This window comes from Paralichthys olivaceus, chromosome 24 (assembly GCF_024713975.1).
Source record: "Paralichthys olivaceus isolate ysfri-2021 chromosome 24, ASM2471397v2, whole genome shotgun sequence".
Lineage (NCBI taxonomy): Eukaryota > Metazoa > Chordata > Actinopteri > Pleuronectiformes > Paralichthyidae > Paralichthys > Paralichthys olivaceus.
In genome coordinates this window covers 4,219,290-4,246,996 of record NC_091116.1, presented here as the reverse complement: position 1 = coordinate 4,246,996, position 27,707 = coordinate 4,219,290, and the positions used below count along the sequence as shown (strand labels likewise).

Here is a 27,707-nt window from a genome sequence, read left to right as displayed (position 1 = left end):
ATATTATGTGTCTGCATCAGGCTGTCTGCCCGTGGTAACTTCCCTTTAGTCCCTTCAGACAACAGTGGTGGTCTGCAAGTGTGTGTTTACAGCAAGTGTTGTGTTGAGTGAGAGCTACCTCCAAAGCTGAGGGCCCCCCCCCAGTGTCTACACACACACACACAGTCCAAAACACTTGATACAGTGACCGTACATTACAAGGTGTTGTATTAATATATTAGTATGTACTATTCTACTGCATAAAATTTATAATATTACTTTTTAAGGGCATTTATACTAGGACAACATAATCAAAGCTAGGGCCAGGAGAGAGAGTGATAGAAAGAGTGGTTCTTGGTTTATTCTTGTCTGGGGGTCCATGACTTAGATGACTTAATGCATTAAGCAGACCCTGGGGTATTTAGGGAGCAGAGGAGAGATATAGGAAAGCTAGAGGGGAGTATGTAGCTCACAAAAGGTTCTCAATACCAACAACCTCTGTTTCTGATGATGTTTCTTTGCCTTTTGTCTTTGCTCATAATCGCTTCTATTCTGTTCCCATCTCTCTCCACCTGTCCTCCTCCACTCCCCCCCTTTTCCCTGTCCTCTCCTCCTTCAGGGAAGAGCTTCACTCTGACCATCACAGTGTTCACTAACCCTCCTCAAGTGGCCACATACCAAAGAGCTATTAAAATTACAGTGGACGGTCCGAGAGAGCCGCGACGTGAGTTACACTGACACACACACACACAAACAAATGTTGACAACTTTCTTCTCAGTAGACAATAATAGTTGGAGTCCCACAGGGTCCAGTTGTGGGCCCCATCTAAATGGATTACCACAAACAGAGCTACCTCCATCCACAGTTTACATTGGCAATGTTACTCCAGAACGATTTAGGTTTAGATAACCAAAACTCTAACTGGAAGGAAAGGTTAAAAAACAAAAAAATATTGATTGTTAACCTGTGGCAGGACACAAACTAGCCTTCAATATGAAAGACTGTCATGCTATGTGTCCATCTACCACCCTATCTTGCACACCATTACTTCTACATAAGGGACACACTTGCACTGGCGATGTAATTGGAAATAAACCAGGAGGTGCAGACTTACTTGCAGTAGGTCAGCGATCTCATATGACCTGTTGGAGGCAGCTACTTACTACTGCCTTTTATAACAAGGTTACACTAATGTTTATATGCACAACAAGTTATTTTTGCCTCTTGTCGTTTGCTCTTCGACTGAATATGAGTTACAGGCTCCTGCATCTAGCATGTATGCTGCTAAATAACACTGCTGTCGGTTTTTCTTGTCTGCACAGACAGCAGGGAAATGACCAAATTGAGAATATTTTGGAGAATGAAAATTGGTTACAGCATAGCATTAAGTGCCACAACCACACCTTTTCCTGGCCTTAACCAGAGCTTATTATACCAGTCCTTCTCTAACCTTAACCATGTGTGTTATCATGCTCAATGGTATTGTTGCCGTTGATATTAATATTGTTGTCAACCTTATCAGCTTGTCCGCTGTATTTTTAGGGACAGTTTCATCAGTTTGACCTTTATTCACTTTTTATAAGCACAGATAAGAACATGTAATAAACATTACCTGAAGTTACAGAATGATTTTTGGACCTATAAGTTGAAGTTACTGAAAAGATACACAACGAGGACATAAACTCGAATCACTTCAAGACTCAGCTGAGTGAGTCAATGAGGAATGATGCAACACTGAGTTCCTCTCCCGCGGGTGATGAAACACGGGGATTTCTAACGGCAGAATAAAGCGCAGATCAGATTTTGTTTTGCTAATGCTCGTGTATAAAAGTCCTCTCAAATGAAAGTGAAGTGAACCGAGCGACACTGGTCAGCACAGCGAGGAGAGACGGGAGGTGACAGAAAGAGAAGAAGACTCCTGCCAGCTCTGCTCAGCTGTTAATAACCATCACTCGTCTCTAACTCGCCCACACACACACACAAACACACACAGTATAAATACACATTCACGCACACTTCCCCCATTGGGAGGAAGTGCCTGTAACTGGAGCTCAGTCTTAGTGCTTTGAAGTGCGGCCAACACCACAGACAGCGTGACAGACCACCACACACTCGCATACACACATGTGGGCCTATGCGGCGCCCATCACCAGATTCACAGCCAGAGCGTGTTAGTCTGGACGTATTAATACCCTCTTTTGAGTTGTAACTGTTACTAAAATCCCTGGATTATGTAATCAGATTACTAGCGTGGAGTAATCTGCAGACAAAATACACTTTGACAGAAACAGCTCTGGATTGGGTTTGCAGAACTTTGGTGGTGGGGCTACTTATTTGAGGGCGTTGATCAGTAAACCACGACAATTTCATCTCAGGTCATCGTCAGAAGATGGACGAGGTCAAACCCGGCACACTGGCGTTCTCTGAGAGGCTAACTGAGCTGGAGCAGCTGAGGCGGACCTCGATGAGGGTGACGCCTCCTCACCATCATCACCATCAACCCTCCGCCAACACACGCCAAGCACTCAACTCGGCAACATTCTCCAGTCCCACGCACACGCAGTTAACTGCTGGTAAGAGTCAAAAAACGACGGTTACATTAATGTCTAATCAGCCTTAATCAGAACAACAAGAGAAGAAACAACAAAGAAGAAAAATGTGTCTTCTTGCCTATCCAACACTTCCTGTATTCTTAGTACTGTCACTTACATTTAACAGGGGAGCTGAAACAAAGCGTCACACTGTCCTGCTCAGTTAAGCAAATTCGAACTGTGCATTATCCAAATTAAAGGGACGTCACGTTAGATCTTTGTAGTGTTCTTCATAACAACACAAAAATCTAAATTAAAGTTAAAACAAAGGCCACCTGCGATTAAAATGTTGATTCCCATCGTTTAAAATCATCCAGCCACATTAGTATTTTGGATTTAGTGTCTTTCTCGAGGACACTTCAGCTTCCAGACACCGAGAAACCACTGCTTCAGCTTAACTATGAGCTCAAACGCGATCTAATGAGGCAATCATCTGGACTATCAAGAACTGTGATTCATGCCCTTTCAGAGACCAGGAAAGTCCCAGGTCTGCTGCACTTAAATAGTCATGACATGCTGCAAATGAAAAGTGTAAAGGCACCATTGTGCTCTATGCATGACTGTACTTGGTGGGAATCTTTATTTATTGAAGTCTGGGCTGAAAAAAAACAAACTAAATAGCTTTTCATAAAGTTAGGATACATGGTCTGTATTTATACAGGGCTTTTATAGTCTTGATAACCTTTCCAAGCATACAATACAGTCTTGCCATTCTTCCATTCACAGACACATTGCGTACAATGTGGGCACCACTTTCTCTATTGTTCACTCACACATCTTAGGCACAGGCGTCAGAGGCAAATTGGCGTTCAGTATCTTGCCCAAGGACACGTCGGCATGCAGTGCACGACCCGCTTAACTTCCTGAGCCACAGCCGCCCGAGTTACGTTCAAATGGTCAGTTGCAAAAAACAGGGCTAAATATGCTGGTGCGGTTAAGCTGGAACGGTACGGTGAATTCCACCGAAGTGGCTGCCATGACAGTAAATCTAAATGTTTGAGTCAAGCAGCAGTTGTAATTAAAAGAGGAAATCATTTCTGTCTGACAGAACAGATCAAACCAAATTTGCGCAAATTTTATCTTCTAATGAGAAACGTCTGTCTGTGGCTCCTGCTCAGAAATGACTTCTTAAAGCATTTTAAGGACTAAGGATTACTACGTGTATGGTGATGCCAGACTGTTGGTGAATCAGTTCAGCCTTACTCTGAAACCAACTTGGTCACAGACATTTTTGGGATTGAGTCTTTTATTTGTCACTTCCTGTATTAAAACAACATCTCATAGACGTTTAGATGAACAGGACATTTTATCAAATGATTCAACTGTGTCTCACGTCGTACAATCTTCTTCCTGTCACAGCATGAACGTATTGCCACTAAACTTGGCAGCAAGGTGGGAGAGTGATTCATTTTTAGAGCTGATTAGATAGACAATCTTTATTCAACATATGATGCTGTGTGATAAGTGACCTAAAGTGACCTAAAGCCAGTATAGATCTGTTAGAGTTGTTTCAACTCTTTAAACTCAGGATGTGAGCAGTCAGTCTGGGAGAATGGAAGTGCAACAACCAGAACAGAAGTCCAGGAACTTGGTTCACAGCTCTGAGTTAACGTTCTCACAAGATAAAGATACATGACATCAATACACAAACACACAAACACATGGAAAGATCCCCACCCCACAGACAAAATGGCTGAATGCCTCAAACAACAGCTTTAAATATGTTTGGGTAAAACCATCCCTTAATTAGAAAAGGTAAAATGAAAACAATTAAAGCAAACAAGATACAAGTAGAAGTCTCTTTCAAATTAATACATTTAAGAGCACAATAACTTTGCAACAAATTATTAAGACTAGAGTTAATATTAATTCAGGCTAGGAGAAAAAGAAAAATACAAAAGAAAACCAATTGCTTCCTCCCCCCATTCCTCATTCCTACATGGTTTAGTCCATATTGAAACCACCTGGTGGAGATGTGGCATTCAGGTGCGCGTGTTCATGAGCACCACCTCAACCAGGAAGTGAACCTCAAAGGAAACAAGGATTAGAAATCAAGGCAAACAAGCAGCAATGAAAGAAATATTTGAATGAGAATATATGAATTGAAACAAATGCGTTTGTCAACTAAAGTGGAACACAAAAAGAGAAACAAATGATCTTAACAGAAAGCAAACATTCAGAGCTGACCTGACTGGTGTGGGAGGGAGTGCACAAGATCATCATGTAGTGTAGTTATACATTATGTTTATATCATATGGCATAGATGATGTCATGATGATGTCATTGTGAAATGGATTTTTAAACAATATAAAAAACTTAGACGTGTGTGCAGGGTATGCATCACCCCTGTGATGTATTTTGCTATAGAAACCGATTCATACAGTGGAAATGAAGTGTGTTTAATGCAGAAGTATGAATTCAGCCTCCTGCACAACACAACTGGATCAAGTGCTCCTCTTTTTTATCCTGTGAGATTTTTTAGCTTCACCAAATTTCTGGAGCTACAGTGCAGATTCATTGTAGTGCAGAACACAGAAACATCTGTTCACAGGCAGAAACAAAGACTGTGTTCCCAAATTTGTGCATTCAGCTTGCATCAAACCTCATTGTTCCTCCTTGTGGTTTTAGTGAGATCTGTAGTGGTCTGTGTGTGTGTCCGCGTGTGCTTCCTTGTGCGTTGTACACGTGAGAGTTTGTGTAACCGTGGATACTCTATTTGGCACCAGAAGACAGTATCTGTTCCTCTTCGGCCTTCGGCAGCGGTGACGATCTGAATGTGTGTTTACGCATGTTCGCACAACTGTTGCAGTGCACCTTCGTATCTGTGCATGTGTGCGTGTGTGTGTTTGTAAGTGAGGAAGCAAATAGGAGGAAATGAGAGTCACCTGGCAGGAAGTGCTACCAAACAAAAAAATGAAAATGTCAGAATTTGAAACCAAATCCTTCCACCTCCAATTGATGTTCATCCACCATCGGATGTAATACTTTCATACTATTAATTATACTGTTGTTTAAAATTGAACTTATTTATTTCCATGCATATGCTGTGGCTGAGGGGGTAGAGCGGTCGCCATTAGCAGCTCGATCCCAGTCTTCCCCATCTGCGTGTTAAAACCATTCAATAAGAATAAGAAGACTGACTTTGTTAGAGCCAAGACCTTCAGAAATCATTTACTCTGAAAGGAAAATATACTTTGGAAAAGTCAAAGGTAATTGATAGTGTAATATTTTGCCACATTCATGGATCTGGATGAGGGAATCGAACCACCAACCACTTTCTTTTACATTTTCAGAAATGATGTAGAGGCCATTGAAGTTTATTTTTCATTGGATGTCAATATATTGTCATTTAAGTTTTGTTTTTGCAGTTATAAATTAAGATTGAGGAACAGGGCTGTGCGGCATCCATGTTGCTGTTGCCTAGCAGCATTGTTCACTGGAACGGCAGGCACACCAACTTCCCATGTTGTAACCACAAGCTCAAAAGTTCCATGTGAAGGCGGCATACGCACAGCGCTGTGCAGCCAAACCACAGCCTTGGAACACTGTCATTGTTAAGATTTACTACGTACTGACGCTAACACATGCTACTTTTGAGAAGAGCTGCCACTCTGTCTTCCAGAATTGCTGAGTCTAAGCTACGGGCTAAGATCCACGTCAATTTAAACTGAAGCTGGACAGATCCAGATCCAGACAAGTAATGCTGGAAAATACAGTTCTGGGACATAAAATAAACATTTTCATAATTATTTTGGGAATGGAAATGGTAATGTGAGTACATAATTATTGCATAAAAGTGCACAACATCTTTAGATTTGTGATTTCTTACCTGTTCCTTAACATAAATTTGAATCTATTAGTGCAATAGTGGAGAATATTATTTAACTCTGCAGTTTCTTTAACTGTAGGTTGCATGAACTGTTACTAATATTTAGGCTGAGAAAACAAATACATACCTGATGGAAAGAGAAACAGAGAGGTAGCTCTCAGTGCTTCCTGATTTCAGTTTGTTTCGGACCCCTCTCAAAATGAAAACAGCAACAGGAAACCGTTATGAAGCCATTCAAGACCTTACTCTCTTTTTCTTTCTTAATAGCCTCTCCCCCATCATCAGCGCCCCTGCTAAACTTTCATTTCTCTTTTAATGCTCCGCTCCGTTCCCTTCACTTCTCTAGTTATAAATTCTGCGCATATCCGCTGTGCATCTAAAATGAATGCGCGTGTAAAGGGCAGCTCGGCCGAATCTTTGCAGATGTAAGTAGCAACAGGAGCTGTTACCGACTTCCGCCTTGTGATTCAGTGTCAAGTCCTCTTGCAGCATCTTGAGTCTGTGATTTGTCTTGATATGAGTCCTGCTTCACTGATAAACAAGTTTAGTAATGTGTTGATCTGCAGCGTAATTTGCAAAGTACCGCTTTCTGGTTCTTGTCTAAGCAGCAGAAGTATAGCTCCTACTTTGTAGTACACGTGGCCTAAAACTAAACCCTTATAATATACCGACATGATAATTTCCTCATGGTGAATCAGGCTTTTTCAAACGATCCGGCACTTGAGATTGCTCGTGTCTGAAAAATCGAGCATTAAGAGTGCACATTTTTAGATTTTCACAGTAAACCTGATACCACGCAGTGCAACACAATCCACAAAGAAGGGAGAAACATTATAGGGCCCCCCTCGGAAGCTGATTGTTTCATGGTGGTTATGTTCTAAAGTGCAGAGTGCGGAGGAAAACGATGGAGATGGATGATTTTATAGCGTCCCGCCATTGCACACTGTGAGCTGCTATTGGCTGGGGGCTACACACCCACTGTTTTCAGGCCAAACGTGGGAAAATAAGCATGCATCATATCAGACTTCAATGACATGGTCCGAATGAGTTTTATAACATAAATGTCTCAGTCACATTATTTTTGACATTTATGTAGCCAACTATATGTTTTACTTCAGTTTCCACACAGCCCGCCATCTACTGGATGACTTCTGGCCCACATTAGTGCGCTCAGCCTGGAGAGAGGAGCCAGGAAAGGAAGGGGGCTTGGCACGGGGCCTAGGCCTTAGCACCACCCAGATACCACACACACACACACACACATACGTCAGCGCTTGGGAGAGCTCTTGGCAAGACTTGAAAAGCCTTCATTGGCGTCTCGACTGCTGCGTACAATTTGCTTCCTCGTCTATCCGCACATACATACTCGCACAAACACACATACGTATGCACGCTTGTCTGCAAGTCTGTGGATGATCAGCGCCATTTATTAGACTGTGGGGAAAAAGGCTGGATTGAATGAAAGAACTCACACACACACACACACAAGCACACAGCCCTCCCCTTCATCCATCCACCCCCACACCAAGTTAATTACTTCCTCTCCTCCATCTCTCTTTTTTCTTTTTTCTTTCACCATCAACAGCTTCTGTCTCAAGACCAAGTTCCTGTGAATCAGCCTTTATTTAGATAACACAATCTGCACGAATCATGCAAGTGGATAGTTTGTCACTGTGCGTACAAAGTTAAAAGCCAAAGGTTTAAGGTTTAATATCCATATTTGGAGAATCAAATAACCAGGCCAATTCAATTTTACACACGTCTCTCCACCAGCCTGTAAGAACAATTGAAAAACTTCTTCTGTGACTTGTGGAGACAAGCCTGATGATGTCATCTGCATTACTGCTTTACATGTTATCATTCCTATTTAAATATGTTGAGTGCCCCAATTTTATAGGGGTGTGATACTAAAACTCTGAGGTTCCCTTTAAGGAAATAAAGATGGTGGGTCAACAGTACAGTCCAGGCTCAACTGGAAACATCTAAATGACGGAGCGCTCTAAAACTTTAAAAGTGTCAGTGATTAAGCTCTCTCTTTCTCTTTCTCTCTCTCTCAGATTCCAGACAGATGCAGTCGTCTCCATCTTGGTCCTACGACCAGTCTTATCCCTACCTTGGCCAAATAACCACACCCACTGTCCATACAGCCAACCCCCTATCGCCTGGCCGCTCTTCACTCAGCGACCTGTCCTCACGACTCACAGGTAACACACACAAACATGCACACGCCCACAAACAGACAGCAGATTATTAGATAGGTGGATTGTAACCTTTTCCTCTGCCCTCTCTCAGGCCCTGACCTCACAGCCTTTGGCGACCCCAGGATGACCTTGGAACGATCTTTCTCTTCCCTTCCCTCATTGCCTGACTCCCGCTTCTCCGACCCCCGCGTACACTACCCTCCCACAGCGGCTGCCTTCACCTACACCCCCTCCCACAACCCTGTCTCCAACAGCGCCCTTGGCATCAGCATGGCGACAGCCATGGCGACCACCCCGGCAGGGAGGTACCACACCTACCTGCCCCCGCCCTATCCTGCAAACACTCCGCACCAGGCTCAGAATGGGCATTTCCAATCCACCTCCTCACCGTACCACCTGTACTACTCCACCGCCGCTGGATCGTACCAGTTCTCCATGATGGCCGGAGGAGGAGGCGGCAGCGACTCGCGCTCCCCTCCGAGGATCCTGCCACCATGCACCAACGCCTCCACAGGCTCCTCCCTCCTGCACCCATCCTTGCCCAATCAGAATGAAGGAGTGGGCGTCGAGGTGGAGTCCAGCCATAGTAGCTCTCCGACAAACATGGCGGCTGCTGAAGCTGTGTGGAGACCGTACTGAAACAGCCAAGGGAGGAGACGAGGATGCTCTGGATGAGTAAAACCCCCCTGGTCATGTGATGGCAGACGCTAAACAACACATAAATCTGAATAGAGATGGTTTTCATCCACACATGTGATTCTTTGACAGTAAGAAAAATATTGAATATCAACAGATTTATACTTTCATGGCACATCAGGAGAATTAACAAATTTAAACTTTTTCTGAGCTTAATTGAAGAAAACCTGGTGGTTTCTATTTATGTGGAAAAACTCATCCAATTGCTGTGCGTCATCAACATGGCCAGGCGCCATATGCAGGGTGCGCCCACTTTAAAAAAAGGCTACTGACAGACACTGTTGGTTCAATGAAGAACAAGCAGAGCGACTGACGAGGTTTCGCAATGAGGGGACTGACTCGCACTCCAGCCTCACTGCAGGATACAAAGAGAGACACAGGACTGCAGAAAAGTTTCTATGAAACGAAGGATGTAACCATGGACATGAAAAGCAGCAGGGAAACATTTTGGTTAAACACTGACAAAGTGCATGCAGCAGCACTGGACTGATCTCAATTTAGCTTGTACATTAACAGGACTTTTTCCTCATAAATGTTGTTGTGACTTGATGATTTGCTCATCCCGAATATTGTAGTGGCCTGTTTGTGTTTTCCTTCACCCTTTCATCCATTTTTTCCTTCTCCCCCATGCTATTACCACTCCTCTTTGGTTTATGGTTGAAGAACTGAGCCCCACGCCTTTTAAAGAAAATAATTAAATCACTCGCTAAAGTTGTTCCTATGACCTCTGGATGAAATCTGGAGAAAAAACAACTGTGAGTTGTCGCAGACTTCACTGCGGACGGCATACTTCAGCTTCACTCATCAAAACAATGAAGAATTCCTTTCTTTATCACAAGATTGATTATTATTTTTAGCAACTGTTTGAGATTTTCCACATTTTTATTGCATTCATCTGGCAGGTTATTTCTTACTCCAGGACTAAAGACACCAGGTGAAACTGGCTGAACTGCCCAACGTTGGTTAAGGAGCTTGATTGATTCCATATTTAGCATAAATGGCCCTGGATTCCAGGGGGATTTTTCATGTTCCAAAGGTCTAAAGGATGTTTCACATGTTTTTACAGGGGCAACACTTGTGTTTGGGTTTCATCTCTCCAAGATGACTGATATTCTGGCCTGCAAACCAGTCTCTCCTCGATGTTGAATGACTCATTTCCTCACTGCACTGAGAAATCATTACAGTATGAAGTTTTGCAATGTGTTAATTTATTCCCACAATGCCATTTTTGGTAGCATTTCATGTCTTCGTTCTTATGTGTGAGTATGTGCGTGTGTGTGTGGGTGAGTATGTGTATTTTACCCATGATCCACAGCTGATTTGTACTGTATATAACCATGGCTGTAAATGACACTGCATTTTTAATATGGTTTCGTCATCCCTTGCTGGCTCTGTTTCTGTCTTACACACACACTCAGACACACACACACGTTTTATTTGGAAACTGTTGATAGTTCACATTTGGTTGTGATTTATATAAATATTCTTGAGGAAAATGCAACTGTTGTCCTGTGGTTATTGGTCAGATAATTTATCTTATAATTATCTTTCTATTTATTTTACACACACACTATTCCTGCTCCTGTACTTGAAGGAATTCTACACACAAGCCCAAGCTTGTCCGCTCTGCCAGTTCACGAAGACACCGTCATTCTCAAGTAGAGAACCCTCATACAAAAACTCAGGTAACGCACATGAGAAAACATTTTATACAACTCCCCCAGCACCAGATTGAATACAATAGGGTGAGTATGTGGGGGTGACTTGGTGGTGACTGTTAGTTTTAACCATCTGACTCAGACAACCTGTCACTCCCAGCAAATTTATACAGAGATTGGCCAAATTGCACGGAGGGGAGAAAGTAGGCTGGCCTATAACTTTCTCCACTGTCCTCCACCCTTAAAGGTACAGTGTGTAGAATTTAGTGATATCTAGTGTTGAAATTGCATGTTGCAGCTGAACACCCCTCACCTCACCCTCTCCTTCCAAACATAAAAAAGAAACTGTGGAAGCCTTTAGTTGTCATAAAATCTCAAAAGGTGTTTAGTTTGCTCAGTCTGGACTAATGTAAAAAACATGGCGGCCTCCGTAGAGAGGGTCCCCTCAATGAAAATATAAAGTATTTAAATATAAAGGGCCTTTTCTGGGTTAAAGAAAACTACAATTCATACAATTTAGATGAAACGAACTAGTGAAAACATCATGAGGATTATTCTACATTCAATTTCTGCCAATAGATCCCTCTCACCTAAATCTTCTGTTTGACAAGTCTTATGCTGTTTGCCAATCTAAAACAGATTGCTTTTGACTCCATTGCCAAAAAGGCCGAAGTACATCCATCTTCTGTAATGCGTATATTTTTGCAAATATGAAACGACAGAAAATCTTCAAATCAGCACCAATTCCCTCAAATTGTGGGAGGCTCACAAAACAAGATCAAGATTGTGCAGAAGAAGCTAAACAGGAAAACAATATTTTCACTAAAATAAGGAAGTGGTGGCTCAGTGTGATTGCCCTGAGATGGCTTCTACTGACCAGCTACTGACAGAACCATGGCGTCCATGTCTCACAGGAAGAATGAGGATAAAGACGTAAAAACACATACACCCATCTTTTCGTACAGTACTGCTCATTGACACTCTGCCAGATCGGCCATCAGGGGCGGTTAGGATTCAACGCCTTGCAAAATGACGCCATGGCATGCCTAGCCACCAGTGACCCATTTGGGGCTGTTCATGGGATTAAAAACACCCGCAGGCCAGCTGGAGTTTCATCCATTAAACAGAGGGGGATTTTTATTGAGATTTCTCAGGAGTGTTTTCTTGGAAATAAACAACTGTAACTGTAGATGTCTGGAAATGATGGAGAATAATGCTAATCAGCCTATTGACTTTGTCCCTCAGGCAACTTTGCGTTCAAAACAAACTGACATTGCCCTGCATGGTGGAATAGGACAGCCTTGCAGCCTTAGAAAACACTGACATCTAGAGGTCAAACTGCATTCTGACATCCCAGTGTTGGGTATGGCCCTGAAATGTGACTCAGCTTCAATTACCTTTAAATCTGAAGGTTAAAGTCTTTTATTTTTCAAGATAAGGTGAAACTTACACAGATCTCTAATTCCATGTGTGGACTCATTCTTTATTCAGATTTGTATCTGAATTAGTTTTTCATTCGCAGTGTGACAAATCTGTTTAAAAAGCAGTTAAAGAAAATTCATTTGCATTCCTTCCACTAAGTTATTTATTAATTGATGAATCACGAGGTCTGACGCAGGTCCATTCGGGGGTCAAAATACTTTCATTCAAACTCATCAACGATCAAACCAATCACTGTTTTGATGCGTTAGGCGCTAGTTTTCTCCCTCCAGCCAACCGACACAGACAGCAATTGATTTCCCAACAGCAGCCATCGTTTGGTGCCTGGCTGAGCTTGAGATGTGATTGATGACCCGGAGTATTGACAAATGGGGAAGACATTAACAGGGAGCAAGAATTTACATAATATCCTATTAATCAATGTGACAGCAGGACAGAGGTGGTGATGGCGAGAAAGAAGGGCAGCAACAAACCAGGCCAGTTGTTAAAAAATATTTATTTATGTGTGTGTGATGATTAAACCGAAGACCTTTGCGTGCAGTCGTGAATCAGGGTGTCCGTGGAGTGTGGAACAGCATGGCAAGTTTAGCTGTATCACAAAAGTTGCATGTTGCAGCTGAATACCCCCTTTTAAACATGATCGAGAGCCTGTAGTAGATTTCAGTTGTCATAAAAACTCAAGAGGGGTTTAGTTGTACAGTTTGGAGTACTGTAGAAAGAAGAGAAGACCTGCTCCAGATGTAAATATAAGGTATTTAAATATAAAAGGTTAATTCTAGTGTAAAGAAAACAAGAATTTGTACAATTTAGATGATTGTTAAAACATCATATTTATTCAATTTCTGCCATGCCATCAAGTGTAGACCACATGGTGACAAAGAAATAAATTACATGTCATACGTTTCATTCATACAGGTGCAAAAAAAATAAATCACAAATTTGAATTTGAATTAATTTTTTTGAACATTACAAAAACCGTGACAGTTCTCATCGTGATCAAACTGGACAAATTTAAATAAAGTAGCATTTCGCTAATGAAATACATTTCTTGTGGTTGAGAAAAGTGAGCGTAAAAATCTGACAAATAAGATACATTTTCACAAGAGTGACTCCCTGAATTATTTTAAACAATACATAGCACACACATTTATATAGATGCACACACATTTTACTTTTCTACATCATATTATGAATATATGTCTATATGACCGTCTATAGACGACAGCTTAATCACTAGTCAAACTACTTTTTTTTGTGCAAAATTAAAACTATTTGTTTAAAGTGCAATATACACAAAACCCCAATTGCGCAATATTTACATGGCATACAGTTACTAGTCACATCCCTTTGTTTCAAACATTCTTTATGTTAAGTAACACAAAGAGTAGCAAGGGGCAAGATATCAAGGCTGCACGGTGGAGGGGGTGGAGAAGCGTGAGTGTGTCTGAGGATGGTGGACTGGACACAGTGTGACCGTGGTGCCGATGCCTCCCAGCAACAAGGCCCAGTCAGCGGCGCTCTACACGCAAGCTGCTTCGGCCTCCGTCCACACACGCTGTCCTCTTCACACTCACATTTACAGAGATCGCGGCCTCCATCTGTTGAGAGAAGAAGACATCAGTGTTTACAGACCCTCACTTCATCAGTCGTTCTCCTCTCACAGCTTCACTGAGGAAACACCGAGGCCTGAACTACAAAGCCGGTTCAACATATCCAGGATATCTTTCCCAGACCCAGCTGAACTTAACCTAACAAACACAGTCAGGCTAAGTGGTCACATGACGCTGGTTATCAGCTCGTTAAGTTAACCCAGGGTTTCCTCACAGACATGGACAACCCAGGAGAACAAAATGGTAAAACATCTCTGATTGTGTCAATGTGTAAGTTACGGAGCCCCCTGGTGGCATTTGGTAAAAAAATACATGAAGTGACCTTGCTGTAATAACTCTGTGCCACAAGATCTGACTCTGCTGACATGTGGACGTGTGGAAGTGAAGTGATGAGAAAGGTTTGAATCCCTTGATGTGGCCTCTATAATGAGCTTTAGTTCGACACACACTGTCTGCACAGACTCTGAGGACACACTGTGGTGGAAACCTTTGACATCACTGCTCAATAAAAACACATGGGCCTATTTCCAGGAACCTGACTGAGTGCATTTGGTATTTCGGTGACAGTATGAGTCTGGAGAGATTCAGATGTACTGGGTGTGTTAGTGGCTGAGATCGACTTAACCAACCAAACAATGATTTATTTGTTTAACGAGCTTCATAGGACTAAAACAGTTAAAACCTAAACTTAACCTGATAGCCACACATCCTCCTTCTTGGTACAGACCCTGGATCTTTACTGTGATGAAAGCAGCGTGGACTGACTCCAACCATCTACTGACCTCAGAGTCCCCAATCGAAAGTTTGAATTCTGCTTTAGATCCAGCAGCTTCTCCACTCCTGAGTCCTGCAGGTCGTTGTAGCTCAGATCCAGTTCTCTCAGATAAGACGGGTTTGACCTCAGAGCTGAAGCCAGAGAAGAACAGCTGATCTCTGACAGTCTGCAGCCCCTCAACCTGGATAAAGCATAAAACTTAACTGTGAATTAAAGAGTTCATGTGGGAAAATAACATTGAACAAATATTCATGTCAGCACAGACTTGGAAGATAAATATGAAATCCGATGTGTGGGAATAAAAAACGAGTCCTGAATCAGTAAAAATATATTATTTGGACCCGGTCTCTGTCCTGCAGATCAGTTTAGGAAATCCCAAACTAAACACAGATGTGTTTTAACAAGTAGCTGAATATTTAACATGTCACAAATGAATGAATGAATGGATTCAAGTTACGTATGAAGAGGAATTATGTTAATTTGAATTAAATTAGATAAATCGTGTATAAATGCTGTATTATAGATATGAGATCTACAAAAGTCCGTCAGTGAACTGACCCCAGAGTCTTCAGTCGACAGGTTGGACTCTGTAGAAAACCACACAGCTCCTTCACTCCTGAGTCCTGCAGCTCGTTGTAGCTCAGATCCAGTTCTCTCAGATGAGAGGGGTTTGACCCCAGAGCTGAAGCCAGAGAAGAACAGCTGATCTCTGACAGACTGCAGTGATTCAACCTGGATAAAGAAATGTGGATATTTGAATGTGTCCTCCTGCTATAGTGGATCGTCATCATGTCAACACAGACTCAACATGCTCTCGACCTCAGTCCGGTCTCTGACCTAAAGATAAATATCAAGTCAGACATGTTGGGCCATTATTTAATTTATTAGCTTCTTCTCTGTGTGTTTGGTCACTGTGTAAGTGAGCAGCACAGTGACAATCCAATTAAATGTAAATAAACAATGACGAAATCAGAAAGAAAGTTGGAAAAGTGAACATTCAAAGATTTAAGGACCTGACCTCAGAGTCTCCAGTCCACAGTTTGGACTCTCCAGTCCAGAGCACAGCAGCTGGACTCCTGAATCCTGCAGGTCGTTTGTACTCAGATCCAGTTCTCTCAGATGTGAGGGGTCTGACTTCAAAGCTGAGGCCACGACTTCACAGTGAGTCTCTGAGAGTCCACAACCAGTGAATCTGTAATTAAAGAAAACATCCAATCTGTAGTAAATCCCCTTTTTGCCTCATGATTTGGTACAAGCGTTCGTTAAGACTAACAGATGAACTCATTAAATTATTTATTATAATATTATTGTGAATGCAGTATGTCAGGAACCTGGAAGGACTGACACTGCACTGGTTGGCGGTGGCGCACAAACGCAGGGTGGTAATTCAAGTTTGACAAGAAAGAGAAATAAACAATATTTTCCTATGTGATTCCCAAAAAACTGTTATTTGGTGATTGTCCCCTCACACTGCTAGCTGGAAAAAGTCTTTCCATGTGTGCATATATATAAATATATATATACATTCATACAGTATATACAATAATCTCCCCTACATGGTGGTATATCTGAACCATCGAACTCCCGCACAGTGATCACATTGGATTTCACTCTACACATCTGATTTAGTTGTTCACATATGTACAACAATGAGAATATATGTATTTATACATAAACACACACACCAGATCATGCTGCCCAAAAGAATGACATTAATTTTATCTACACTGAACATGTCATTGATCATGTCTGGACTCACAGAGCCTTCCTGCAGTTCCTCACAGCTGGGATCAGTCTCCGTCGACCCTTGTTTGATGTGTTGTACTTCTTCAGGTCCAGCTCATCCAGAACCTCCTCTGACATCTGCAGCATGTAGGCCAGAGCTGAGCAGTGGATCTCAGAGAGTTTCTTCTTTGATTTGTTCTCTGACGTCAGGAACTGTTGCATCTCCTCATGTACTGAGTGGTCGTTCATCTCGGTCAGACAGTGGAAGATGTTGATGCTTCTGTCAGGAGAGATTTCGTCACTCTTCATCTTCTTCAGGTTGTTGATGACTCTCTTGATGATCTCTGGATTGTTCACTGTCCGACCCAGCAGGCATCTTAAGACTCTCTGATTGGACTCCAGACTGAGGCCATGAAGGAAGCGAACAAACAGGTCCAGGTGACCATTTTCACTGGTGAGGGATTTCTCCATGGTTCTCTTCAGGAAGTCATCCAGAGATGGGTCAGAGAGTTTTTTTTTGGGAAAAAACTTCAAAAGGTTTAAGCCAGAATGGTTTGGCTTTGATTTGAAGCCTGGTCCCAGGAAAGTGTCCATGACTTCTGTGTTCCTCTTGGTGTAACAGTGGAACATGTAGACTGCAGCCAGAAACTCTTGAACACTCAGATGAACAAAGCAGTACACTGATTTCTGGAAGATCACCAACTCTCCTCTGAAGATCTCAGTGCAAACTCCTGAGTACACCGAGGCCTCGGTGACATTAAGACCACACTGCTCCAGGTCTTCTTGGTAGAACATGTTTCCCTTCTCCAGATGTTCAAACGCCAGCCTCCCCAGCTTCAGAAGAATGTCCCTGTTAGCCTCCGATTGCTGCTTCGGAGTCTTCTCATGTCCCTCACCATACTTCTTTTTCTTCTTCTTTGTCTGAACCAGCAGGAAGTGTGAGTACAGGTCAGTCACAGTCTTGGGCAGCTCTTCACTCTGGTCTGTGGTAAACATGTGCTCCAGAACGGTAGCACTGATCCAGCAGAAGACTGGGATTTGACACATGATGTGGAGGCTCCTGGACGTCTTGATGTGTGAGATGATTCTGCTGCACAGCTCTTCATCACAAAATCTCCTCCTGAAGTACTTCTCCTTCTGGGCGTCAGTGAAGCCTCGTACTTCTGTTACCCTGTCAACACATACAGGAGGGATCTGATCAGCCGCCGCAGGTCGGGAGGTTATCCAGACCAGAGCTGATGGGAGCAGATTCCCCCGGATGAGGTTTGTCAGCAGCACGTTGACTGATGACGTCTGTGTGACATCAGACACGACCCTCCTGTCGCTGAAGTCCAGGGAAAGTCTGCTTTCATCCAGGCCGTCAAAGATGAACACAGGTTTACAGACGGCGAGCGTCTCTGCCGGGACCTTCTCTAATGTTGGATGGAAAACACGGAGCAGCGTGAGAAGACTGTACTGCTCGTCTTTCACCAGGTTCAGCTCCCTGAACGACAACACAATCAGCAGGCCGACATCTTGGTTCTCTGAACCCTCTGCCCAGTCCAGAGTGAACTTCTGCACCGAGACGGTCTTTCCAACGCCAGCGACGCCGCTGGTCAGGACGACTCTGATGCTGCTCTGCTGGTCAGTGAAGGCTTTGAAGATGTCGCGGCACTTGATGGGAGCGTCGTCGAGGGTCTTCATCTTGGAAGCCCTCTCAAGCTGCCTCACCTCATGTTCAGTATTAACCTCTTCACTCTGTCCCTCTGTGATGTAGAGCTCAGTGTAGATCTTGTTGAGGAGGGTTCTACTTCCTGTTTTATCAGTTCCTTCAGTCACATGTTCACATCTCCTCCTCAGACTGGTCTTATATTCATCTAAAACCTCCTGCAGACCAAGATCTGCTGAAAGACAAGAAACAATGTCAGAGACAGAGAATGCTGTATGAAGGAACAAAATAATGTGCCGTTATCAGAAGTGAAGACATCAGCAGACACATGTACAGTGCTGCTCCGACCGGCTGTCTGACCTCCAGGTCCTGTTCTGCATCTTTTTCCACACTGGGGACAGGAGGAGTCTCTTGAAGAACCACACTGGTCCCAGTATGAGGTGATGCACTGTCTGCAGAACCAGTGTCCACAGCTGGTGGAGACTGGATCCTTCAGGACGTCCTGACACGAAGCACAGCAGGACGACTGCTCCTCCTCAGAAACATGACTCCTCTTCCTCTCTCTGTGAAGACATTTCCTGATTACTAAAAGGTCACAGTCGCAGGTTGTCATTACTTCTGTCAAGGTTTTGTTTTCACCCCTATGTGTTGGTTGTTTTGGGACTGATAAAAATGAGTATCTAGAGAATTTAACAATGGTTCTGAGTGATTTGTCAGGGGCAGACTTGTGGGAACTAAATCCTCTTCAGATCGGTTCACAGTAGAAACAGTCTCTTACTTTGTGTTTGAGGGTCCAGGTTCAATACTGAAGTCTGGAGGATTTCCTATAGACCAGTCACTCTTCAGAGACACACAGCTGAACCCTGGAGTCTCTGCTCTCAGTCTGTTGTCCCGACCTCTGCAAACACAAACATGTTTTCATTCAGAACTCATCATTCACTGATTCATTCTCTAAGGATTCAGTTTGGAGGTCCACAGGTGTGTAGCAGGTCTCTTACTTTGTGTGTGACGGTCCAGGTTCATTACTGAAGACTGGAGGAAGTCTTTTAGACTGGCCACTCTTCAGAGACACACAGCTGGACCCTGGAGTCTCTTCTCTGTCCTCCTCTTCCTCCTCATAACCACTCATCTTCCGTCTGAGAGGAAAAACACTGACATTGACTGTGACCTCAAACACAAACACAACAAAGCCAGGTACACAAATTCATCTTTTCATCAAATATAACAACGTCAACCCTCCTGCACTGTTCCCTGTTCTCACGGTAACCTGAGACAGTTGCAGGTTTTATGTGTTGCCCGATCACAGAGTTGAGTCAAACTGTTGATTTACTGATAGAAGTTCATCCTGAATCTTCTTCTCCCGAAAGCAGACTCAGCCTCTGACAGTAAAATAATATTAATGAATGATATTAATGTTGCTCAAACACTTACCAGCCTTAGACTTCAGGTTTGCTCACTCTGCTCCGTACAGATTGAACACTTTCACTTTCACTCTCTCCTCCTCTGCATTTATTTGAAATCACATGACTCTGTGTGTGTGTGTGTGTGTGTGTGTTTGTGTGTCTGTGTTAAAACTGCTGTTTGTGACTTAACTATTGTAACTTTTGACAGACAATACAAATAATAAATAATATGAATAAGGTTTATCTTCATTGCTATAGAAAACACAATCAGTTGATCCACTGACTCTGGAACTGACAGTGTTTTTGGTTGCATGCCTTTGCACACCAGAGAAGTTTCTGTCAAAGTCAGTTATATTCCGGACTCAAAACTGATTTGAATCTTGAAAAATTGTTGGCAGCTTATTGAAGTTCACCAGAAAAATGTATTCTCTCCTCCATCACAGCTGATGTTTTATCTGATGTTTGTAGCAGGTCTCTTACTTTGTGGGTGAGGGTCCAGGTTCAGTACTGAAGACTGGAGGAAGTCTTTTGGACTGGCCACTCTTCAGAGACTCACACCTGAACGCTGGAGACTCGGCTCTATCCTCCTCATGACCACTCATCTTGTGTCTGAGGAAAAAAAAACACTGACCTGATTCCTGTAAATTCTCAAACAAGTCTTATCAAGAACACAGCCACACCCACACATACACACACACGCTAAGGTGACTGTAATGGAGGATTCTGAAATCACGGTTCTGTTTTTATATATTAACAGATGTGATGATGATAAAAAGTGAAATTGTGAGTTAACTCTGTTAATGAGTCATTTGAAGACACTTTGTACCACAACTGGTGTCCACATCCGTCTCTGGTGATCCGATCACATGGAAACTACGTCTATCACCAAGTGTGAACTGACAAACTTTGAGGTGTGTAATCAACAGACAGATGTTAAAACCAGGTATGAGTGTGTCAGTAAAACTTTCATAAAGTTGTGTTAACACCGTAGACTGAATATAAAGAACACTCACCTGCTCACTTTTCCTCCTTCTGTTCATCACTTCCTTGTTTTCATGCTCCTCCTCCGTCTTGAGCTAGATGACACCACCAAGTTCAAAGTCCACTTCATACACATTAAAATGAACTAGTTAACGATCAGTCCATTTTTTATTGGGAGGTTTATGATGTAGAAGACACACTTACAATCATGCTTTTAGTTCATAATTTCTCAGATCATGAATCCTGATCTTCACTTTAACACAGAGTCCTGACTGATTCCACAACATCGTCAAAGTCACAAACTACTTCAGCATTTCAAGACTCCATGAGCTCACACACACACACAAATGTTTAGAGTTCATGCTTTCCCAGCACTGGAATAAAGTCAAAATGTCCGTCTGGTCAAAGTCAGAACCAGAAAGAAACAGGGGTTGTTTTTTAAGGTGGATATTGTGAAGTCTGGTTGCTGGATGTTCTGCTTGGTTTCATCCATTCATGAGCGTCTCATCCAAAGATCAGGGCTCCGTAAAAACCTGGCCTGCATAAGCACATACAGAAACTCTCTTAACAACCATTGTTTTGTTGTACGATTCCCTAACACAAAAATACAACATTACATATGAAGTATAATACTGATATTTCACATTACATGGTTCCTGTAATGTAACAAAAGGTCATTAGACTAATGCATGTAAACAATAAAGATGTGATAGTTGTGCACTTCAGAGCAGTTTAACACACAGTATTTCTTTGACAATAATCAGTCCCTCCACTGTGTATTAGGGTCCTTGCAATGCTCGAGCCCTAATTAAAACAATAATAAGTCATTGCAACAAATTGAAGTGTTTTAAAAATGAGAAAACATATAAATCGTTAAATTGAATTCTTTGTCTTAACCATCAAGAATCGTTGCCACAATTGATTATGCTAATTCACCATATCCCATCTGCTGAACAGGGTGAACAGCACCACCCTCAGGCAGGGAGGAAGAACAACAACAGCATAAATCACACACACTTGCACACATCATAAAACAATGCAATATAATATAATATTCTCACTTCATTGTGTTAAAATTAAATAAATGTTGATTCATACAGAAATTATTAACAATAGATAAAAGAGGAATATTTTCAATAAAAGTATAAAACGCTTTTTAAGTTTCATAAAAGTTAAAATACCCATAAATCATAGCATACAGATAAGAAGATAGATGAAGAAGCATAAACTTAAATCTGAAATTATAATCATGTTGTTAATATGATGCAATACTCTTACAATGAAATAATTGTTGATTCATTCAGTAATTATTAACAGTAGATAATCGATCATTTCAATAATAGTCTTGAGATGTTACACACTAGATTACTGTATATTGCGGTGGCAACAAAATATTTATTATAAACTTCAAATTAGGGAATTTTATTTTTATGTGTGACGTCTTAAACCGGAAGCTCCGTTTTCCTACGAGCCAATCCGCATCACGCGCGCCTCCCTACGTCAGCAAGCCACGCGCCAAAATTTGTTTGAGTGCGGAAGGCGCGATAAGAAAACCAGCGGCGCCTCCTGTCTTCTTCAAGATCCGTCTTTCACCGTGAGCGACCTTGCTCAACAGCTCCTCGTCAGTATGTCCCAGCCGGCAGGATATTCCCCCAGCTTCAAACGACCCGCGGACATCATGCGGAAGAGGTGGAGGAGATCCCGAAGCGACGCCGGTGTCCCCTCCAGCCCGAGCGGACCGGAGTCCGCTGGCAGCCCGGGACGAAGCGGCTCATCCCCGGCGTGCGTGCGGCCGTTTTCCCCGGGCCCGCTGTTCAGCCGAGGTGGCACCAAGCGCAGGAACCCGTTCTCCAGCATCGAGAACACGTACAGCCCCAAAAAGAAGATCCACATTCTGAACGAGGACGCGAAACCCGGCGACGATCGGGAGGAGGACGCGTCAACAAAGAGAGAGTGTCGAGGAGTCTCATCCTTCAGTGCGAGTCTGACCGAGGCAGAGAGACACGAGCACCGAGAGGTGTCCTCCAGGGTTTGTTGTTATACTACACTTATAATGCATGTATGTGTGTATAATGCATGTATGTGTGTATATCTACACATCTATACACACTCATCCACTTCACCCAAGTGCATCTCTCTACAAAGGGGTATATATTGTCAGAATCAGAAATACCTTATTAATAAATTCAAATGTCAGGTATAAACACAGCCATCTAAAAGTCAGGTAAGACTAAAATCAAATAAAAGATATAGACATGTAGAAATAAAAACCGGGTATGTATAGATTTACATTTGTCAAGTCAACTTTATTATCAATAATGCCATATGTGCAGGACATGAAATATAAAAAATAGAAGTAATTAAAAGATATCAAGAGTATAAATATGGCAGGATGAACAGAATGAAGGGTATAAATATACACAGAGTTATCAGTGGAATATAAATATGGCAGTGTGAACAGAATTACAGTATAAATGTAAATATGGCAGAGAAAAACAGGATTAAGAGTGCAAACAGTGTTGGAAACAGTTGGTGTACAGTAGTTGATTTGTACATGAATGTAAGTTAAAGTATACGCAGTATACAGTAAGTAAAGTATTTGTAATTCTCCACCATGTCCACCCTGGCCCCTTGGATGGTAACAGGGGTCACTATATACATATTGTCTGTATTTGTATTGCCTATCTAAGTATATTTTTAATATTGTCATTCGTAATATCTGCTGCTGTAATGAGTGAATCGACCCTGGCTTGGGATCAGTAGTTGCTATCCCCCCTAACTCTATATTCAACTCAGGGGCTGATCCAGGATTTTTCTAAATCAGGGGCCATAAAGGGGCCCTGAGTTTTATATGTCAGGTAAATGCCTGATTCATTAAGCTGCACTAAGGTGCTTTATAAGTCATTGCTTCTTTATTTTCAAAAATGGAAGGTTATTACTAGTTTATTTGGGCACTTCAGAGGCCAATCAGATTTCAGGAGGGGCCGGTGCCCGCCCCCTGGCTCTGCCTCTGATTCAAACCTAATTTTAAGGTGAAACATTCGTTAGATGATTGACTGCTCCACATAGACACACAGCAGAATCCTTTGAATTGAAAAAAATTCAATAAAATCTACACAAGAATCAAATTGAACGGATATTAAAAAGTATGTGGTTACAAAAAACTTAAGTCTCGTGTCTCTTGAAACAATGTGGTTTGTTTTCCCGTTTTCACTCGTCTGTCCTCTGTCCTAGAAATGTCTCACTGTCTCTGAGGATGACTCTCTGTTTGAAGAAGAGGATGAAGACGTTAAAAGTCCACTCCTGAAGGTTGTATGTTTGTTCCTGCACTCACAATCCATCCATTCAAGATGTCTGTCTCTCCATCTCTTTAACGTGCTGGTTCAATCGATCAACCTGTTCTCTCCGTGCTCTCCTCCCAGAGTCCACAGGCCATTGCTCCTGCCTCCATAGCTCCTCCCGTCTGCACAGAGTATCCAGCAGACTGGAGCCTGAAGACTCGCCTCCTCTTCACCTCCCCGCTCCCCCTGTCGTGGGCCGAGCAGCCCAAAGCCCAGGAGGAGGCTCTTGGGCTCAGCCAGCATTGTAGAGCTCAGTTCACCACCCTGCCTCACAGTCTACAGGTAACCTTTTTCGCGTCATTATCACACGTGAGTAACCTTGCGTCTTCCAGACGATGATTTTCAACCTCGGGCGTCGCTCCGTGGATCCCCTCTGTTCCCCTGCAGGATCCCAGGTCCTGCTCTGAGCTCCGTTGTGCCTTCCAGCAGTGTCTGGTCTACTGGCAGCATCCCTCCCTGCCCTGGATCTCTCTGTTCCCCCGGATCAATGCTGAGAGGCGCTTCACAGGGAAGAGCACCCCCTGGGCACAAAATGCATCACTGCAGCAGAGTCTCATGAGCGAATGGTGAGGCAGGAGATGGTAGTTTTAAGAAACATCCATATCACTACTCCAGTGCTGTGCAATGGAGAGCAGCTCAAAAATAAAAAATAAACAGATTGAAAATAAAGCGATTCAGTGATATAATCCCATCGCATCAGAATATACAAGGGCTAACAGCTGGGTTGGAATGGAGAGGGGCTAAGATTATATCATATATCCTATTTAATCATGGATTTTCACATCACACATTTTCTGAAGGTGTCATAAAAAGAAAGAACAGAAGGAGAGTTACAGTGCAAAGCCATGAAGTATGTGTGGCTGAACCTTCTGCGTTTTCTCTCCGTTCATCTCTCCTCCACAGGTCAGTCAGTCTATCATCTCTCTACAGTCTCCTGAAGGCCAGACAGTGTCCTTACTTCTACCTCTGCTCCTATCAGGTAGCCCTTTGTGTTTTCTAAATCATCAAATTGCTGTCCCGTTACAAAACAGAATAAACGAGTGTCCCTGTGTTCTTTTCTGTGGTGTCAGTTTACAGTGTTGTTCAGGGCAGCAGGTCTCGGTGAGTCCAGCACCATCACCGCCTTGATTTCTCCGACAACTCGAGGTCTCAGAGAGGCAATGAAGGCTGAAGGTGAGTCTCATCTTTACACACATTAAAGTATTAATACAGTAACTAGGAGTCGCCAATTAGATACAACTTAGAAGAGTTAATATCCTATGTAAAGGCTAAAAAATATATAAAGATAAATCTTGCTGATCAGTTTTATAGAGGTTCAAATATCCTAAAAATGTTCAAAAAGGGCTGTGACACAAACTTAAAGTTTTATATTTTAAAGGTAATATATATAAATAACAATTATCAATAAAAATAATATAACACCAACAGCCTTTCTCCCTTATTTCGTTTCTTTTTCATTTAATCAAACAAAAATGTAATGGAAGTACAAGAAAACCACTGTTATATGAAGTCACGTTTTGTATTTGTATTTGTTTAACTTCAGGTATAGAGTTCAGTCTCCCTCTAGTGGAGGAGAGGAGGAAGAGCAAGGACCAACAGAACCTGGATGGGCAGGATGGGAAATCGGAGGGGTGAGTCTGATTACCTGTATCTGCTTTATCTCGTCTTTACTCAACATAAATCCACACGCTGAAATACCATACCAATTTTTATATATCATAGATAATAAATTGTAATCACGTAATTGTGATTGTAGGTGCTCTGAGCCGACTGAAGGCGCGGCGTGTCAGGAGGAGGACGAGGGAGGAGAAGACGGATATAACGACGACGAAGACAGCAGCTTCTCCTGGCTGAAGGAGATGGGAATCGAGGACAAAATCAAGAAGCCAGACAGCATCAGCATCCAACTGTATCCCCATAGTTTTCTGTGTGACAACTCGTAGCTCTGCTCGTGCTAATCGAGCCGCACTGCATCTCGTGTTTAATGGAAAACAAGCAATAAGAGTCAAAGCTCCTTGACCGCTAGTTCTAGTCGGAAGGAGAGTCGCACCGTGTCTCTGGACCACAAACCAGAGTCGGTGGTGTGTGTGGAGGGGCCTCACACTTTCACCCTCATCAACTTCCTCATCAACTGTAAGAGCGTGGTGGCGGCAGCGGGTTCCCAGGCTGGGTTACCCCCAACCCTGCTGGCTCCCATCGCTTTCAGAGGAGCTACGATGCACACACTGAAGGTATGGGCACCACACACACACACACACACACACACTAACACACACTCAACCAGATGTCATAATAAGAAATGTGTGTTTGGCGTTTTCTTTTTTCAGGCTCGCAGTGTGAACGTGAAGAGTCAGGTTGGTTCTACCTTCCAGAATATCAGCAGTCTGGAGATCACAGGTACACAGCAGCAGTATCTAAACCATTTATATTAAATTAATTCGGTTATTTCTTATATATATATATATATATTTAAAGCTTTTTCCCTTTAAAAACAGGAGGGGAGGTCGATGACACTTCGAAATATATCCCGGTGAAAAGCAGTGACACGTAAAAGACAGATGTCTGTGGTGATAAGAGCTGACAGAGTTAAATAGTCACTTCCTGTCTCCACCTCTCACCCAATTCTCTGGGTTTCACAGGTCACGTCCGAAAATGACTATTTAGCTATAATACACAAAACTATTAAATGATCTGTTGGGGTTTAAAGTGCGACTGCAGGAAAGCAGACTTCAGAATGCGAGACAGCATCCTGCACAGATGTTGTGCGGGTGAATTCTGATTTTCCTCCTCGGTTAAGCTTCAATAAATATTCCCGCAGAAGCTTTCTTCACCGATGAGCTGACCATCGATCAGCAGATTTTCCATAGCACGCAATAAGGGAGACTCGCCGGCTCCAGCAAATCGGAAAGTCGGGTTGACTTGAGTAGGGTGACACAGAAGAGCAGGAGGATCAGTCGGAGTCACTCTTTTCTTTATTTTATCACTGATTGTATTTCATTTTGTCTTCGGCTCCTGCAGGACCTATCCTCCCTTCGTCTCTCCACACCATCACGACCCTTCTCCGGCCCGCGCAGAAGGGAAACTACTCAGCCACTCTTTACACGCACGCGCCTACCGCTGTCATGAACATAAGCACCACCAAGCAACATGTATGTGTACGTCCTCATGAAGCCTCCCAGTGGTCGCTCATTAAAACAAACACTGACTCCTGCTGTCTTGTTCTCAGAGTGCCAACTGCCCGGTGGACGTGTCCGGTTGCGGCCTCCATCCTGCCTCCCTCCAGCAGCTGCAGCAGCCGTCCAGCCTGGGCAAGACTGCCCTGACACACATCAGCTTGAACAACTACAGCTACACCTGGAAGAACTGAAGGGAGCCGGAATCGGACGGCTCGTTAAACCATTTCTGGTGTATTGATCTTAAAATGTCTTTTAAAACAGATTTTATTTCCTTACAGTTTTTTAAAGCGATTGAATAATTCTGAATTTATTTTAAAGTTCATAAATGTATTGTTCCGGCTGCTAATTTGTCAATAAATTGTATTTGTATCTTTGATTGCTCAATTTTATTATTAGTGTTTGGTACTGGATTGCTGTGGGTATAAATGAATCTGGAATATATTCGCTCAGGAATAGTTTTTTTTAGCTTTTTATTCTGAAAACAATCCGAAGAGACGCATATACTGTATAAGACTGATGTAAAGCTTCTGTCTGTAACAATACAATGTAGAGTTTGAAAGATTCAGTTACTGGGTGATCTTGGTTTGTCTTTTCTTCTTAATAAAATGACAGAATATTGTAGAACTGTTTTTTTAATAAATAATTTAACACAA

General features: G+C 42.7%; 3 protein-coding genes across 15 annotated transcripts in view; 2 read left to right on the top strand and 1 right to left on the bottom strand.

Moving 5' to 3' along the window:
- The window catches only part of runx1 (RUNX family transcription factor 1), a 45,979-nt gene extending 35,181 nt beyond the window's left edge, over window positions 1-10,798 (top strand). For 3 of the 5 annotated variants that reach the window (XM_069521148.1, XM_020103832.2, XM_020103833.2), the window contains exons 5-8: window positions 599-703; window positions 2,356-2,553; window positions 8,458-8,604; window positions 8,693-10,798. In XM_069521148.1, coding sequence (XP_069377249.1) covers window positions 599-703; window positions 2,356-2,553; window positions 8,458-8,604; window positions 8,693-9,240 — 998 coding nt within the window. In that variant the 3' untranslated portion in view covers window positions 9,241-10,798. The remainder of the gene's footprint in view (window positions 1-598; window positions 704-2,355; window positions 2,554-8,457; window positions 8,605-8,692) is intronic. The other 2 variants (XM_069521149.1, XM_069521150.1) reach the window with 1 other exon arrangement.
- A 2,408-nt stretch (window positions 10,799-13,206) lies between these two features.
- LOC109640060 (NLR family CARD domain-containing protein 3-like) lies at window positions 13,207-20,710 on the bottom strand. 9 transcript variants are annotated; one of them, XM_069521139.1, is made up of 10 exons: window positions 20,570-20,710; window positions 20,037-20,165; window positions 19,152-19,304; window positions 18,932-19,051; window positions 18,514-18,716; window positions 16,540-18,388; window positions 15,799-15,972; window positions 15,339-15,512; window positions 14,788-14,961; window positions 13,207-13,993 (listed from the first exon to the last, which is right to left on the bottom strand). In XM_069521139.1, the coding sequence occupies exons 2-10, from the start codon at window positions 20,156-20,158 to the stop codon at window positions 13,972-13,974; spliced, it is 2,991 nt and encodes a 996-aa protein (XP_069377240.1). In that variant the 5' UTR covers window positions 20,159-20,165; window positions 20,570-20,710; the 3' UTR covers window positions 13,207-13,971. The 9 variants fall into 9 exon arrangements, with proteins under 9 accessions (XP_069377240.1, XP_069377241.1, XP_069377242.1 ...); XM_069521140.1 differs by having other exon boundaries at window positions 16,540-18,385; XM_069521141.1 differs by having other exon boundaries at window positions 19,152-19,289.
- LOC109640045 (protein downstream neighbor of son homolog) lies at window positions 20,693-27,430 on the top strand. The gene is made up of 12 exons (XM_069521147.1): window positions 20,693-22,566; window positions 23,772-23,846; window positions 23,960-24,160; window positions 24,266-24,444; window positions 24,782-24,857; window positions 24,949-25,051; window positions 25,422-25,509; window positions 25,635-25,787; window positions 25,911-26,109; window positions 26,206-26,275; window positions 26,897-27,027; window positions 27,105-27,430. The coding sequence occupies exons 1-12, from the start codon at window positions 22,165-22,167 to the stop codon at window positions 27,243-27,245; spliced, it is 1,818 nt and encodes a 605-aa protein (XP_069377248.1). The 5' UTR covers window positions 20,693-22,164; the 3' UTR covers window positions 27,246-27,430.
- The last annotated feature ends 277 nt before the right edge of the window (window positions 27,431-27,707 follow it).